General features: G+C 30.2%; 2 protein-coding genes and 1 long non-coding RNA gene across 4 annotated transcripts; 2 read left to right on the top strand and 1 right to left on the bottom strand.

The window, feature by feature from the left end:
• The first annotated feature begins 346 nt into the window (after positions 1 to 346).
• On the top strand, positions 347 to 1,828 carry LOC126871959 (ADP-ribosylation factor-like protein 16). Of its 2 annotated transcripts, none has more exons than XM_050631361.1 (3): positions 347 to 616; positions 719 to 1,031; positions 1,143 to 1,828. In XM_050631361.1, exons 1-3 carry the CDS (start codon positions 410 to 412, stop codon positions 1,169 to 1,171), a joined length of 549 nt encoding a protein of 182 aa, XP_050487318.1. In that variant the 5' UTR covers positions 347 to 409; the 3' UTR covers positions 1,172 to 1,828. The 2 variants fall into 2 exon arrangements, with proteins under 2 accessions (XP_050487318.1, XP_050487319.1); XM_050631362.1 differs by having other exon boundaries at positions 719 to 1,035.
• LOC126871918 (DNA damage-binding protein 1) lies at positions 1,065 to 12,137 on the bottom strand. Its single transcript, XM_050631274.1, has 7 exons — positions 11,994 to 12,137; positions 11,676 to 11,910; positions 5,749 to 5,954; positions 5,526 to 5,674; positions 2,491 to 5,216; positions 1,985 to 2,381; positions 1,065 to 1,915 (listed from the first exon to the last, which is right to left on the bottom strand). Exons 3-7 carry the CDS (start codon positions 5,816 to 5,818, stop codon positions 1,832 to 1,834), a joined length of 3,426 nt encoding a protein of 1,141 aa, XP_050487231.1. The 5' UTR covers positions 5,819 to 5,954; positions 11,676 to 11,910; positions 11,994 to 12,137; the 3' UTR covers positions 1,065 to 1,831.
• Positions 8,677 to 11,970, top strand: LOC126871966 (uncharacterized). The gene is made up of 2 exons (XR_007691798.1): positions 8,677 to 9,514; positions 9,588 to 11,970. It is a non-coding gene; the product is annotated as an uncharacterized LOC126871966 (long non-coding RNA).
• Positions 12,138 to 13,398: the final 1,261 nt, after the last annotated feature.

Raw genomic sequence — 13,398 nt, 5'->3', positions numbered from 1 at the left:
TTGGCAAAGTTCGTTACATTTGTTTTTGAGAGTAAATTTTTTATGTAAACTAGCGGTAGTAATGTACACAATTTTAAAATTTTGTATATTAAATTATGCGAAAGTTATGAAACGTGTACTGAAATACCCAAATCTCATATATTGTTTGTTAAAATTTTACTAATTATATCGACTTAAGGAATAAAATTTATAACATATTTATTAATATTAATTTTCATTTCACAAATGTTATTCCAAATTTTTATAATGGAATAATCAATTGATACTAATATAACAAATAATCTATTCTCTATAGAAACACGTTTGTTAAATCAATACATTTCTGTACATATGAATTTCATGTTTCATGATCAATTTACAAATGCACAACAAGTTCAATGTTCCTTCAATAAGTATAATAGTGTAAAAGATGTGTCTTTGTCTTGGTCCTGTTAAATCGGGTAAAACATTTTTAATGAAACGGTTACAAGGAGATGAAATAGATAATGCGACACATACTGTTTCTACGAATGGCATAAATCTTTTTACAATAAAAAATAGTACCGGAGAATTTGACATGATTATTAAAGAAATAGGTGGTAGTATGGCACCAATATGGAAACATTACTTTGAAAAGGTAAATCGTTTTTTCGAAAGGATTATGAACAATAAAAATATATAGGTTGAAAATTTTAAATAAATCTTCGATAATTTTCTAAGTTATTATCCTGCTTTTTAGACACGGAAGCTTATTTATGTAATAGATACAAGCAATCTTTGCCAAATAAGCGCGGCGGGAGTATTACTTTACTCATTATTACTCGATCCTAGACTGCGAAATATAAAAATCGCATTAACATTGAACAAAATGGACCTTTCTTATCGTCAAATGCGCAACGAAGCCTTACTTATACTTCATTATTCACGTCTACAAAAGGAAGCTACGCAAGAATTATCTATATTTGAAACTAGTGGAATGACAGGTCAAGGTATCCAAGAATTAAGAAACTGGTTGTTTGATCCAATCACTTTAAAATCTGCAATAAATGCAAGCAAGTAAATTTAATATATATATTATGAAAAAATTTTATCAGAAAGTGAATATTTTTTTATTATTTACACTCAATGTTACAAAGATATAAGGATTCTACATAACTTTTCAGCAATTAACACCGATATAATTGTAATATAAATCATTAGCAAGTCTTTGTCAAGTTTTACAATTTATTACGCTCAAAAGTGGAAGTATTATCAAAAGTGAAGTTCATTAATTGAGCATATGACATTTTTATAACTTGACGTCAATGTAACTGATTATTAACTTAATTAGTCTTTAACATTTTAAGACATTTAAAAACAAAAGATAATTGTCACAGTCGATCAACAAGTTTTTAAATTCATTTAAAATAAGTACTATTTAAATAAATGTTATTAATTATTGTAAGAAATACGTTATCTTCGATATCACAATTATTAAAATATCGAAATAGGTGCACATACTGACGAAACAGTAATTGAATCGCGGTTTTGTCAATTTGTATGAATAACAAATCCTTAAAATAAGTTCAAAAACTTTCTGACCAGTTTTCACATATGCATATATAAATATTTGAAGTAAACTGTTATTAAAAAATTAAAGTACAAGAGTACAGATGTACATAACAAAGCATCTTCACAAGAATGGAAAAGAAGAAAAATGTATTTTCCTACTTTCTTGTACTATTAATGATAAATAGATAATTGTATATAAATTTTTTAATTTGTTACCCAAACATTTAAGATTTTTCTTATCAATCTATCTGTGAGCTTTTCAAAATATAATAAACTATACAAATCAGCCAAAGAACTACATCTAATGTATTCTTGTGAGATCTTCTACTATTTTTACAAGATCATCCACTGTTGCTTCTTTTTTCATGCCACTAGGATCGTCGATCTATAAAGGAGAAAATGAGTTAAAAGTACAATAAATTATATATATAATTCAAGGAACAATTTTATTTACCATTAGACCACTCGCAACGTCTGCCATTTTATTAGGACTCAAATCAAGAAAACTTTCAATTAAATCTCCATCTATAAAACCTTCACACTGCTCGATTTTTAATTCGGTGTTAAAACTTCTCCAAAAATTGTGTTCTATTTTACCGACGCTTTTTATTACACCTGTTAGTCTTTCTTCAAGATTTCTTAAGAATTCATAAAACGTGAATGGAATTTGTGTGACTAAACCAATCGCTCCACTAACAGTTCCAAACAATACACAACCTTGTGTAGGTGTACTTGATTCACCTAAATTTTGCATCACTAAAGATCCATGTCGGAAGACGTTAACCATATCACCTAAATGAAATTGTCCAACTTCCTGCATTTGTTGTCTTTCATCTTCTGAAGTAGCCGCACTAAAATAGATTTTAACTTATTATCACATAATATTAATAAATATAAACATTTACATTCGATACAAATTTATCTTTTTATTCAAATTAATTTTAAAAATTAATGTCTCACCTATCTTTCTGACAAACAAATAGATTAAAGCAATTTTCAGCACCTAAGAAAGTATCATCATCTAAAATTTCAATAGCAGTCATCCAATTTGGATTATAATCTCTTGCTATTTCTTCAAAGCAACCTTCCATTGTTTTATATTGCAACAAAGTGAGAGATCTCATAAGATCTCCAACTAAAATGAAATCTCCTTTTGTTTTCAAGTAAAGGGCAATGATATTATTAAAGTGGCTGCATTCTAATCTGAGTTCCTTCTCTGCTGTCCATTCAAATAAACGAACAGTGCTGTTGATACTAGCAAGAAGTTTTCCATTGAATTCAGTTAAAGAATAACATGATCCTTTGATCTCTTTTTCTGCTACTTGCGTAAGTTTTCCATCACTCCAGTGATATAAAAGTATTCTACCCATCTTCGGTTCAGTTTCATCTGGATGAACAAGTGCAGTTCCAACTATATAATAGGAAGTAGGATCTTCACCTAATTTCGTTGATATCAATGATAGCGCATATTCAGTAGGCATTAACATATGTGCATGTAAAACTTCGAAAGTATGTTGATCAATAATGAGTAGATTATGTACTTCAATTTCTTGGCAAATGTCACTAGCTGTATGTCCTGTAGGTTTATTGTAAGATGCAATGTGACTGCTGCTAGATGTTGAAGCTGCTTGTGTAGATGCAGAATGTCTTACAATACTAACACCGCTACTATCCTGGATATCAACACGCATCGTTATTACTCCAAATGTTTGAGAACTTTCCTGATAAGCAATTCGTCTCGGTGATTCCCCGAGAGGGACAGTCCGAATATGTAATTTTTGAATTTCATCGATTGTTCCGATTGTCACTGTACTATCGGTTGCTAATGCTAAACTATCCGGATATGATTCTGCATTTAGAGAACACATATGATTTACTTCCTTTAGGTTAACGTTGCTGAATACTAGTTTGTGATTTGATGAATAAATTACAGTAGGCCTATCGGAACATGCGAAAACATTAGTGGTGAATAATGATCTAAAAGTTCTTAAGACCGTCGGTTGCGTACCTAAGGTAACTTTCTTTTTGTCAGAAAGTATACCATTTTGTTTATGTAAAGTAAAGTAATACATGCTACCATCTCCAAGAGCACAAAGCAAATATGTATTACCTTCGAAACATGTCATTAAAATAGATCTAGGTATAATTTCACCACCGAGTAATTCTTTGTTAATTTCTTCCAAGGCAGGTAAAGTTAAGATACGAACAGAAATATGTGTCCATAAACCTACTGCTGCAATTTTTGCTTCTGTATGACCATCCAATGGAGATATATCTAAACAAGCAACTTCATATTGTAAAGTAGCAAATCCTTTTGGTACAATTTGTCCACATGAAATTTCCATATAAAATAAATCATTTCCAGTAGCACAAAGTACCTGTGTGCCATTGCAAGCAACTACACTAATAGTTCTTTTATTCTCTGGTTCCCATTCAGAAACAACTGTTTTAGTTTCATGTGAAATTAATCTGGCAGATGTTGGTGTTATCTGAATAAATAAATCATTTGTAACATTACCAGTATGAAAGGTTTGTTCATCGGCAACAAAGCCTGGAATATCTGTTTCTTCAACTTCTTCTCCATTTAAAGTCAAAATTCTGGTTTGTCCAACAAAAGATAAGACCAAGGTGTTGTCAAAGTTACCACCACCAACTTTTAATGCCCACATACCTTTAATACCTGGTAAATCTATGCTTGCATGTTCTTCAATACCTATTCCATTTCTAATAATTCTAAGAGAACCTTCCTTAAAAGCTCCAGAACATGTAACCATTTGTCCTTGTCCCTGCCTTTCAAGATCAACTACTGCCATGTCAACTATGGGTGCCAAATTAGTAAAAGTTTCCATTGGAACACAATACGAACCATTTTCATCTGCTTTTGTAATTAATTTAACTAATTGTGAATCACCCAATCTACTACCAACAAATATTACTCCATTATCTAAATATGTAATACATTCAGGTATGCTAATTTCTCCTAGAAGTTCAACCTTAAGATCTTTCACTACTTGTGTACCATCTGGTTTCTTTTCTTGTTCCACAAATAACATAAACAAATGTCCAGCCATATCTCCTAACAAATATCGAAGTCCTTGATTATCAACTTTAGCATAGCATGTAATAGTACTCTGTTTTATAATTGGAGGTACAACTGCAACATACGTGTTCCCATCATGGTACAATATACTTTCTTGGCCTATTATTATTGCACCACAAATAGGTGAAGGTACAGGAATGACTATCATAGCTTCACGTTCTACATTGTCTTGTCTCCAAGGTACTTTAACAAATTCTTTATCTCTTAAAGAAATTTCATGTGTTTTGACATGTCTTCCATTAATATCTTGGTGAATTAGAATTAAAGTGGGATTAGCACATCCATGAAGAAAATTCACATCTTGTACTTGATGTTCTTCCATACGTATTGATGATGCTTTTAATTCTGGATTGTCTTTGTCAAGAGGTATAATTTTAAAAAGACCATCATACAATCTTAAACCAATTACACGTGCTTTAGGATCAATCACAGCTTTGATTCCTGTTTCAGAAGCCTTTCCAATACGATCTGCTACATTTCCATGTGCTTTTGTTATAATTTCTATATTTTCTCCTTCTCCAATACATTCCAAAATCATAGCATTGTAACGTGTAGTTAAAAGAAACAATAGATCTTTTTTCTCATGCTGCAGAAATATATTATAATTCATTAATTATATATTAAATCATTTTATTGTGACTTAAAATTCATGCTAATGTATCAATACATATATGTACTTTTATGCATCAATGAACCCATGCATGAATCAAAGATAATTAATTCTTTGTACACGTACAAGGTTATATTACTCTCAATAAAACTATTACAAATACGTATTCGGTAAAATACGTGAAATACAATGAATTGATTGTATTAAATATTAGCATAGAAAACACAAATAACAAATAGGATATTTTATGAAAGTTATAAAACAAAGATACTAGTATAACCTTACCGGCGGCCTAAAAAACTTAACGACTGCAATTTTCCCATAAATTCCAACTTCTTTCAGTGGTCTTAACCCCTCTGGAGTAACAAGATATATTTCTAATCGGACATTTTTTGCTAAGATGAGATTCAAATCCGTAGGCGAAGTAAAATTACCTTCATACGTAAAAAGAAAATAATTGTTTATCTACGTAAGCAGAAAATTTTGTTGCACATCTATTCCTACTTACCTGTCACACATGCAGTGACAGCTGTAGGCTTGTGTGCCGTTACCACATAATGATGAGACATCGCTTTCATAATATTTTGTCCAACAGCAACTTTTGGAAACTTGTTAATACTTCAACCATAAGATATGACCAAACCAAACACTGGCCTTGCGTGCTTTTCAATTTCACGCGCCACGAAGTTAGCAACGTTTCACAGTGTATTAAGCCTGGTTCACAATAAACACAAGGTCGTGTTTAAAAATCCTTTCAGTAGGTTACTTCTTCCATTATTAATTAGGCAAATTATACATACATACATATACATATATGTATATAGCTTAATTGAAAACATATTCATAAAAAAAATGTGAAAGTATGTATGCTATATTCAATTACAAAAAATTGTCAATCAAATGTTAAAAATTTTCTATTATTTAAATTCACTCTTCAAAGATATTTTTTTATATAATATTTCATATACCATTGTTCTAACAAATAAAAGAAATCAATTATTACAATACATTTTACAATATATCTTACGATAATAACAATGTATTTATTCAACTTTTATGGTGAATTATATTCTACCATAATAAAACTATCCCATAATCACTGAATTCATATTATTGAAAATCATTTTAGATGAAGCTCATTCATTTCATTTCTTTGAGTTAAGTTTCAGGAGAATAATTATAATAAAAAAAAAGAAATTTTCAAATTTATTAAAAACTTGAAGTGCAAAATATTTTTAATATATATTTTTAATATATATTTTAAATATATTCAGACCATAAACTAATATCTACCTTGATACCTTAAATTTATGCAATTGTACAATATCACATTATTTGTAACATTAATTTACGTCTTTGATTAAATCTAGTTCTATAATTTATTAGTTAATGATCTGTGAACCCCAAATTTATAATTTGTACCAGCAAATGGCAGTTCATTGAAAATTATTAAATGATAGGGTTAGTAGATAATTCGAGTGCATCGTAATTAGTACTAAATGAAGATAAAATACCATTGTAGAGAATACATCACAAATATACAACTCTTCTGCAAATTTTATCAAGCACATAACAATCTAGTCTGCACAGATATAAATTTTACTCTTCCGTAAGATTAGGTATGTATTTCCTACTTCATTACACATATTCAAGTTTACACAAAACAGTCTTAAAAGAAACATGGGAAGTAAGTTGTAAGGACACATTCAAGGATAATCTAAGGTTACATATCTAGTATCAGGAAGAGGATTTTTTACTGCATAAGTGCAATTGTATTGCATTTAAACCAGTCTTGTTTCCTAAATTGGTAGGATCAAAGGAAATATGCAGATCCAATGACATGTTTAATATGACTTGTACGTTAACTCTTAAAACATTGAATAGACTTTCGTACGTAAAAACAGCTCTTTATAATTTATGTAGGGAGACCATCAATTTTTTGAACGTTTACATGACCATTTGACAGATTAACTGGAGTCATAGATGCCTTAGAATTGTCACTTGAGCTACTATCACAAGTATCACTTTTACTATCAGTACTAGACACAGAACTATCTTTTCTTTGACTACTTTTACTTCTAGAAACATATCCCATAAGTTCCGAAGAAGAGCTAGAATTTGGAAGGAGACAACTACATCTGCTCCTATTCCCATTACTTGTACTATCACTGTCGCTTTCGCTATCAACACTCGAAACTGGACTGCTATGCCTCTTAGCTCTCAATGATTCATTTTCCCGTTTTAACTGTTCATTCTGTTGCATTAAATCATCAATCCGTTGCTGACAGATTTTTAATTTTTTTGCTGATTCTGAATCTGTACTACTACTGTTGCTTTCCAAGTCTCGTTGTTCTGTTTGATGAAAATTTTTACCACGTAACCGTTTTGTCAATAAATCTACTTTTGCTTCTAATTGAAGATATTCCTGTATCAGTTCTGATTTACTTAATGTGCTTAATCTTTCAGCATGAAGGTCTTCATACGCAGTTGAGAATTCCTTTGTTAAAAATTCTTCTTCGTCTTCTGGAGACGAATAAAAATAATCTTCATCAGAGTCAACACTGAAACTAGAATCTCGCGTACGAGTAGGGGCTGATGGTTTTTGAAATGTAGCAGGTAGTTCTGAAGATGCAGCTTCTGAAAGCTTTTGGTCAAGATCTGGAAGATCACTGTGATCATCCATAAGAAACTGTGTGGTATTATATGGTGCTGGAGGTTGTCTACCAGTTTTTGCCAATCGACCTCTAGATCTATATCGCAGCTGTTGTTGATATGACAACTGTTGTTTAGAATATGGTTTTAATTTTCTATGCTTAGGTTTACCTCTACGAGTCTTTCTTTTTTTCGTTGCAATATCAATTCCATCTTCATATTGACCTCCTTCCTGATCCCCACTACCACTACCACTTTCAAATTTTCCAGAATTTTTTACTAATAACTTGTGATACTAAAACATAAAAATAATTACATTACTCTCTAATATTCAATTTTTTAATTATCTTATTATATATTATGCTACATTATACTATATACATGCAAGTGTACTATATTAAGAATATTAAGATTATTTAATACGATCAGCCTTAATTAAATTTCATTATAAAAATAAATCTGAAAAACTAAAATTAATAATTTATTCGAAATATTTAAATTTTCAAATGGTGCATGTTTTAAAACGTTCGAAAGAAAATATCTTACGGTTTTCTTATTGATATAGTCATTTCTGTTGGCATTTTCGCCAGTAGAGAGCGACACTTGTTCCGTAACAGGCAACGATGACGCCGCAGGCGTCGGCTCTGCTTGTACGCCCTTCACGTCATGTACTTTATCAATGCCGCCCGACACTTTCTCCATTACAGTTTTGACATCATGATTCTCCATATTTGTAATATTAACCAGAATTCGGTGATTTGCAGTGGTACTAGCACTCATTACCGTTTAAAAGCACTATTTGACCCACCGATACCTCCTACTCTCGTTTTATGAATCGTACACCATCACTGCAAATAGCGACTGAATCGCCATGTTTGATTTGTCCGTGATTCCTAGCGATAGCGAAGCGCGACGTGTGCTAACGTTTCAGGAGGAGTAGGGAGTTTGTTCCAAAAGGTGGGGCAAATGTATTTGTTCCCACTGAACCCCCCGCCATTTTCGCTTATCCTTCAAACACTGCTCCCTGAGAGACTATGGCGACTCTTCACTTCCATACACTGCACCCCTACACTCTTTATTTAATGTTTATTGTCTAGAGTGAACGATAAATGTACACGGCAAGTATACTTTATCATCATAGTATTTCAGAAAAATTGGGTATTTCAACCATGTTGTATGTTTCAAGAATGTACTTAAGAGTCACAGAGAAGCTAAATCAACTGACTATCAAGATAAATCATTTTGTTCCTGAAAATGTAAGCATTAATAGTAAGTACTAAAATGAAGTAATATATCGAAAATAGAGTTGATCGATTTAACTTCTGAGTGATTCATATTAGATTGTACAAATAAAATTTATTATAATTAACAATTCAAGTTTTAAGTAGGTGACTATATTGTAGGAAAAATGTAAAAAGTATCGTACTTTCTAATAAATTGGAAGTCTTTTCAAGTCGATTCCTCGCGATTTCGTTGTTTGTGGCTCGAAGTTCAACACTCACGTTATTCAATATGTTCCCTGTATATCTATGATTCTGTAACTTCGCTAAACAAGAACCTTTAATTTTTAGTCAGCACTCGATCGAGTGAGGTGAAATGGGCTTATAAGTCGTAAATAGAAAGTATGAAGTTGTTTTTTTACATAAAATTGTTCATAGTTAATTACAAGTTTAATAATGTCTCTACTACTTTTAGGTGAGATGTATATATATGTATAGTATGATTGTAAGAGTATATGTATGTGTGTATGTATACATATATGTATATGCATGTAAGTACATGCTGTTTTCTATGCTACGACTGAAATGATAGCAGTTTTATATCTTTTTAATGCAACGTAATTTCGCTGTTTATTACCGACGACGCTTGATCTCAAGAAATATCCGGAACATGACGTATATATTTTTAACATAAGCCCCTGACACATCAAAAATAAGTTTTTTATATATCATCGGAATTGTCCAATTATTTCTTTGATTTTGTAACATACATAAGATGATAAAATAAATCACCTCTATTTATAAATTACAATTTTTACGAGCGATAATTTTCTTCTCGATTATCTGCAATTAAAGTAGAAATTTAATCGAAATAGCGTGAAAGTTTATAATTCATAAAAGAATGACTTGGATAGCAGGTAACGAGGAGGTAAAACGACGTAGCTAAATTATTTGCTAAACCGAAGTTATACATATTGTGTTTGGTGCGGTACAGATATGTCGACCTACTTTACACATAGTTACATATAATTGTCTTATGGCTTATTATACACATTAAATTCTATACTTACTATTGAATTGATAGCTAGATACAGATTTTTTTTCGCACATATCGTATCTTTCGATTTAATAATATCAAAATATCGTCGATGTTTTGTTCACATCATAAGTAGTTTTCATATTTCAAAGTAAATCTTATCGAGCCATTATATGATCTCTCCCTAGTTAAAAGTTGCATGTTTCTCAACGTGTAAGTACAATATTCAGTAAGTAACATTCCTGCAGGTTATACGGTACAATTGACAATGGTGGAACATCGGGCAGCAAGTATCAAACATAGAAATATATTTAGCAATGTTAATTTGATGAGATATCCTCTCCAACCAAGCGACATTTTGCTAATCGCATACTTGTCGTAGATACAGACCTGACAAACGAACTTTAACTTTAACTTTAACTTTATCGACTTTAACTGTTTACACATTTGATGTTATGTGATTCGAAATAATGAACCTTTATAATTTGACAACATGAAAAATAACATAGAATGTTCATAAACGGCTCGCCTGTTTGTTCTTTCACATTTAGTAAAAATATAAGTGTCCAGAATCTCAGAAATGAAATCTGTAACTGGACTGGGTACGTGTATATAAATTTATATTTTCATGAATACAGCTACAGAAATAGAATTTTTGTACAAATAGGGATTTGTGTTTCACTTTTGTATGTATTCTATATGTTTCTGCACATTTAAATTCCCCATATCATAATCATAGTTTTAATCATAGCTAATATACTCGTATTACGTAAGTAAGAAATATATTAATAAATTTTCATGTTTTAACGAATAAAGATACATTATTTATGTATTTTTTGTGCTATTATTGATCTTGACCGTATATTTACTTACATTCAATCTGTTTTATCGTTCTAAGGACACTTCCGAAATAAATTCTTCTTTATCATTCGACTTAACGTTAATTAAATTTACATACACGATTAAGACAATTTTCTCAATCAAAAATAAGTATGAGGAACAAAACGAGATAATCACGATCGGAATAAAGATAACATTATACTGTGAGTCATCAGTAGTTGCGCGTAATTGATGATTTATGGAAATTAAAAATATTTTAATATTGTTAATGCCCAACTTTCCGACAATTTACACTACGATTTTACTTATTACATGTTTTAACACGTAACAATGTAATATGATGTGTTTTTCGATGCATTACTATAGCGTATATGTGAACCGTTCAGAACTCGTATACTAATCACTTCCATAAATTAAACAATAGAACAATGTAGTGATACTATAAACATTATTTATTTTTAATTTGCTCAGGAATTTACGATTATTTATTTTATATTCTTAGAGTGGAGATATAAATATATATTATTGAACTTATACTTTATGAAATTAAACACCAATAAAATTAAAAAATGTATAAAAAGTGGAGGTGAAGTTTGGCTTTTGAGAAGCTTATATGAGAGAGTGCATGCAATACAATGGAATGCACATACATATCACAATTCAAGAAGGAAATATGGAATAACATACGTGACTAGCGCAACTATAAATACGTCCTCTATGCAGGAGACTCCTGTGCCACCTTGTTGAGAATTTTCTTCTTCAGATACTCTTTATGCTCAAATTACTATTTGTAAATATTGTGCGCTTGAATTGGTCATGTGATGGATAAAAATACCAAATATCCATATATGTCCATTATAATATAGATATTATGTTACATCATCGACAGACTGTCGCTGTTAGGTACATATAGATTGAGTAACTGTTAAGATTTAGTTTAGGTTTATTAGTAAATAAAAGAAAGAAACTATAAATTAATAAACTCTTTTATATTTTCATACCTACTTTTTTAAATAAAGTCAAAGTTACATACAAATATACATTTTTCTATCATCCAAGAAAAGAGTGGATCATTTAGAAAATTCAGAAATAGAGACTTGGTAATTTTGCGCAGCGTTTCAATTGTAATATCTAAGAATAACAGAAGTTGAAAAATCATAGATAGGTGAATAATAATAAGCGTTTAAAATTATTGACTTGTTTTGCCATATTACGTAATCTGGCTAGTATTTCTCCAGTATATTAGATATATGTATGTAAATGCGTTTCTTCCATGCGTTATCTTCGTTCCGAACCTACTTTCCGTTGTAACTCTCTCAATATGTGTATGTAAATGCACTCTAGTGTAAGAAACACGGAGTGTTTCGTAGCTAATCACCATGAATCGTATGTCACAGTGTTGGATGAGTTACATAGAGAATACATACTCCATCCGTTCCTTTTAAATCGTATTGAAAATATACCTTCTACTTTCCTGTACCTCATAACTTAATTTCAATTTACGTAATTATAATTACAGAAGACATCAACCATGACAAATTTTATGCGCGTAATTGAATTTCGTGGGATTATTCTAAAGAATACGGGGTACTCGATTATATTTCGCTATCTCCTATCGTAATGTGGAAATTAATTACTCGAATCTTAACATAGTAATTTGATTCCTTTTATTTCAATTTATTGTAATTATATATTGTAATTATATATGTAATTATATAAATATATTAATCCGAAAAATATAAAAATTAAAATATTAAAACAGTTCGAACTATCTTACAGTTTCTAGAAATTCGGTTAGGTGACAAAAATGGTTATTTCTTTTGTAATACATATGCATATATATGCATTAGCTCATAACGGATAGATATAAAATCAACAACGATAATGAATTGTAATTAAACGGATGTCGTCAGTTCTTAAAATGTTAATATTACATAGATCATCGAAGTGAAAAGTGATTATGAAATTTATGAATACAAGACATATCACTATCTACTCTTAATTTGAATTATTTTTGAAGAAAGGATATATTTAGCAGAAAAAATAATTTTAATTTCTATTAAAAAATTAAATCTGGTTTACTTAGCACTTTTGTCTTCTCTTTTTTGGTAATAGCGTTACAATTAATGAATAAACAATAATTCATAATTTGAAAGTGATTTTCAGTAAAATATTTAATGAATATTTTTTATCGCATATTACTTTGACGCAGAAGTGTACTTTTAGTCAATAACTTTTCTGTGTTTGTAACCTACATATATAAATATTTTACCAACTAATTAATGAAGTTATAATCGTTCATAGTGTAGAGATATATATAGTAGTTTTTATGCAATACTTAATGAATAAAAATGTTCAGTAGTGCCCTTTTAAATATTTTTTTTAAAAGTTGTATCAGTGTAACAGCGTT

The sequence above is a fragment of the Bombus huntii genome, chromosome 12, assembly GCF_024542735.1.
Source record: "Bombus huntii isolate Logan2020A chromosome 12, iyBomHunt1.1, whole genome shotgun sequence".
NCBI lineage: Eukaryota > Metazoa > Arthropoda > Insecta > Hymenoptera > Apidae > Bombus > Bombus huntii.
Note: the sequence above shows the minus strand (reverse complement) of the source record. Positions and strands in the feature narration are given on the sequence as shown.

Excerpts from the sequence above, each read along its gene's own strand:
- LOC126871959 (XM_050631361.1), top strand. The coding sequence starts at position 410 with ATGTGTCTTTGTCTTGGTCCTGTTAAATCGGGTAAAACATTTTTAATG. Across the intron at positions 617-718 it reads GGAAACATTACTTTGAAAAG|ACACGGAAGCTTATTTATGT; the intron begins GTAAATCGTTTT and ends CCTGCTTTTTAG. Across the intron at positions 1,032-1,142 it reads AAAATCTGCAATAAATGCAA|CAATTAACACCGATATAATT; the intron begins GCAAGTAAATTT and ends ATAACTTTTCAG.
- LOC126871918 (XM_050631274.1), bottom strand. The coding sequence starts at position 5,818 with ATGAAAGCGATGTCTCATCATTATGTGGTAACGGCACACAAGCCTACA. Across the intron at positions 5,217-5,525 it reads TTAAGTTTTTTAGGCCGCCG|CATGAGAAAAAAGATCTATT; the intron begins GTAAGGTTATAC and ends ATATTTCTGCAG. Across the intron at positions 1,916-1,984 it reads ACGTTGCGAGTGGTCTAATG|ATCGACGATCCTAGTGGCAT; the intron begins GTAAATAAAATT and ends TCTCCTTTATAG.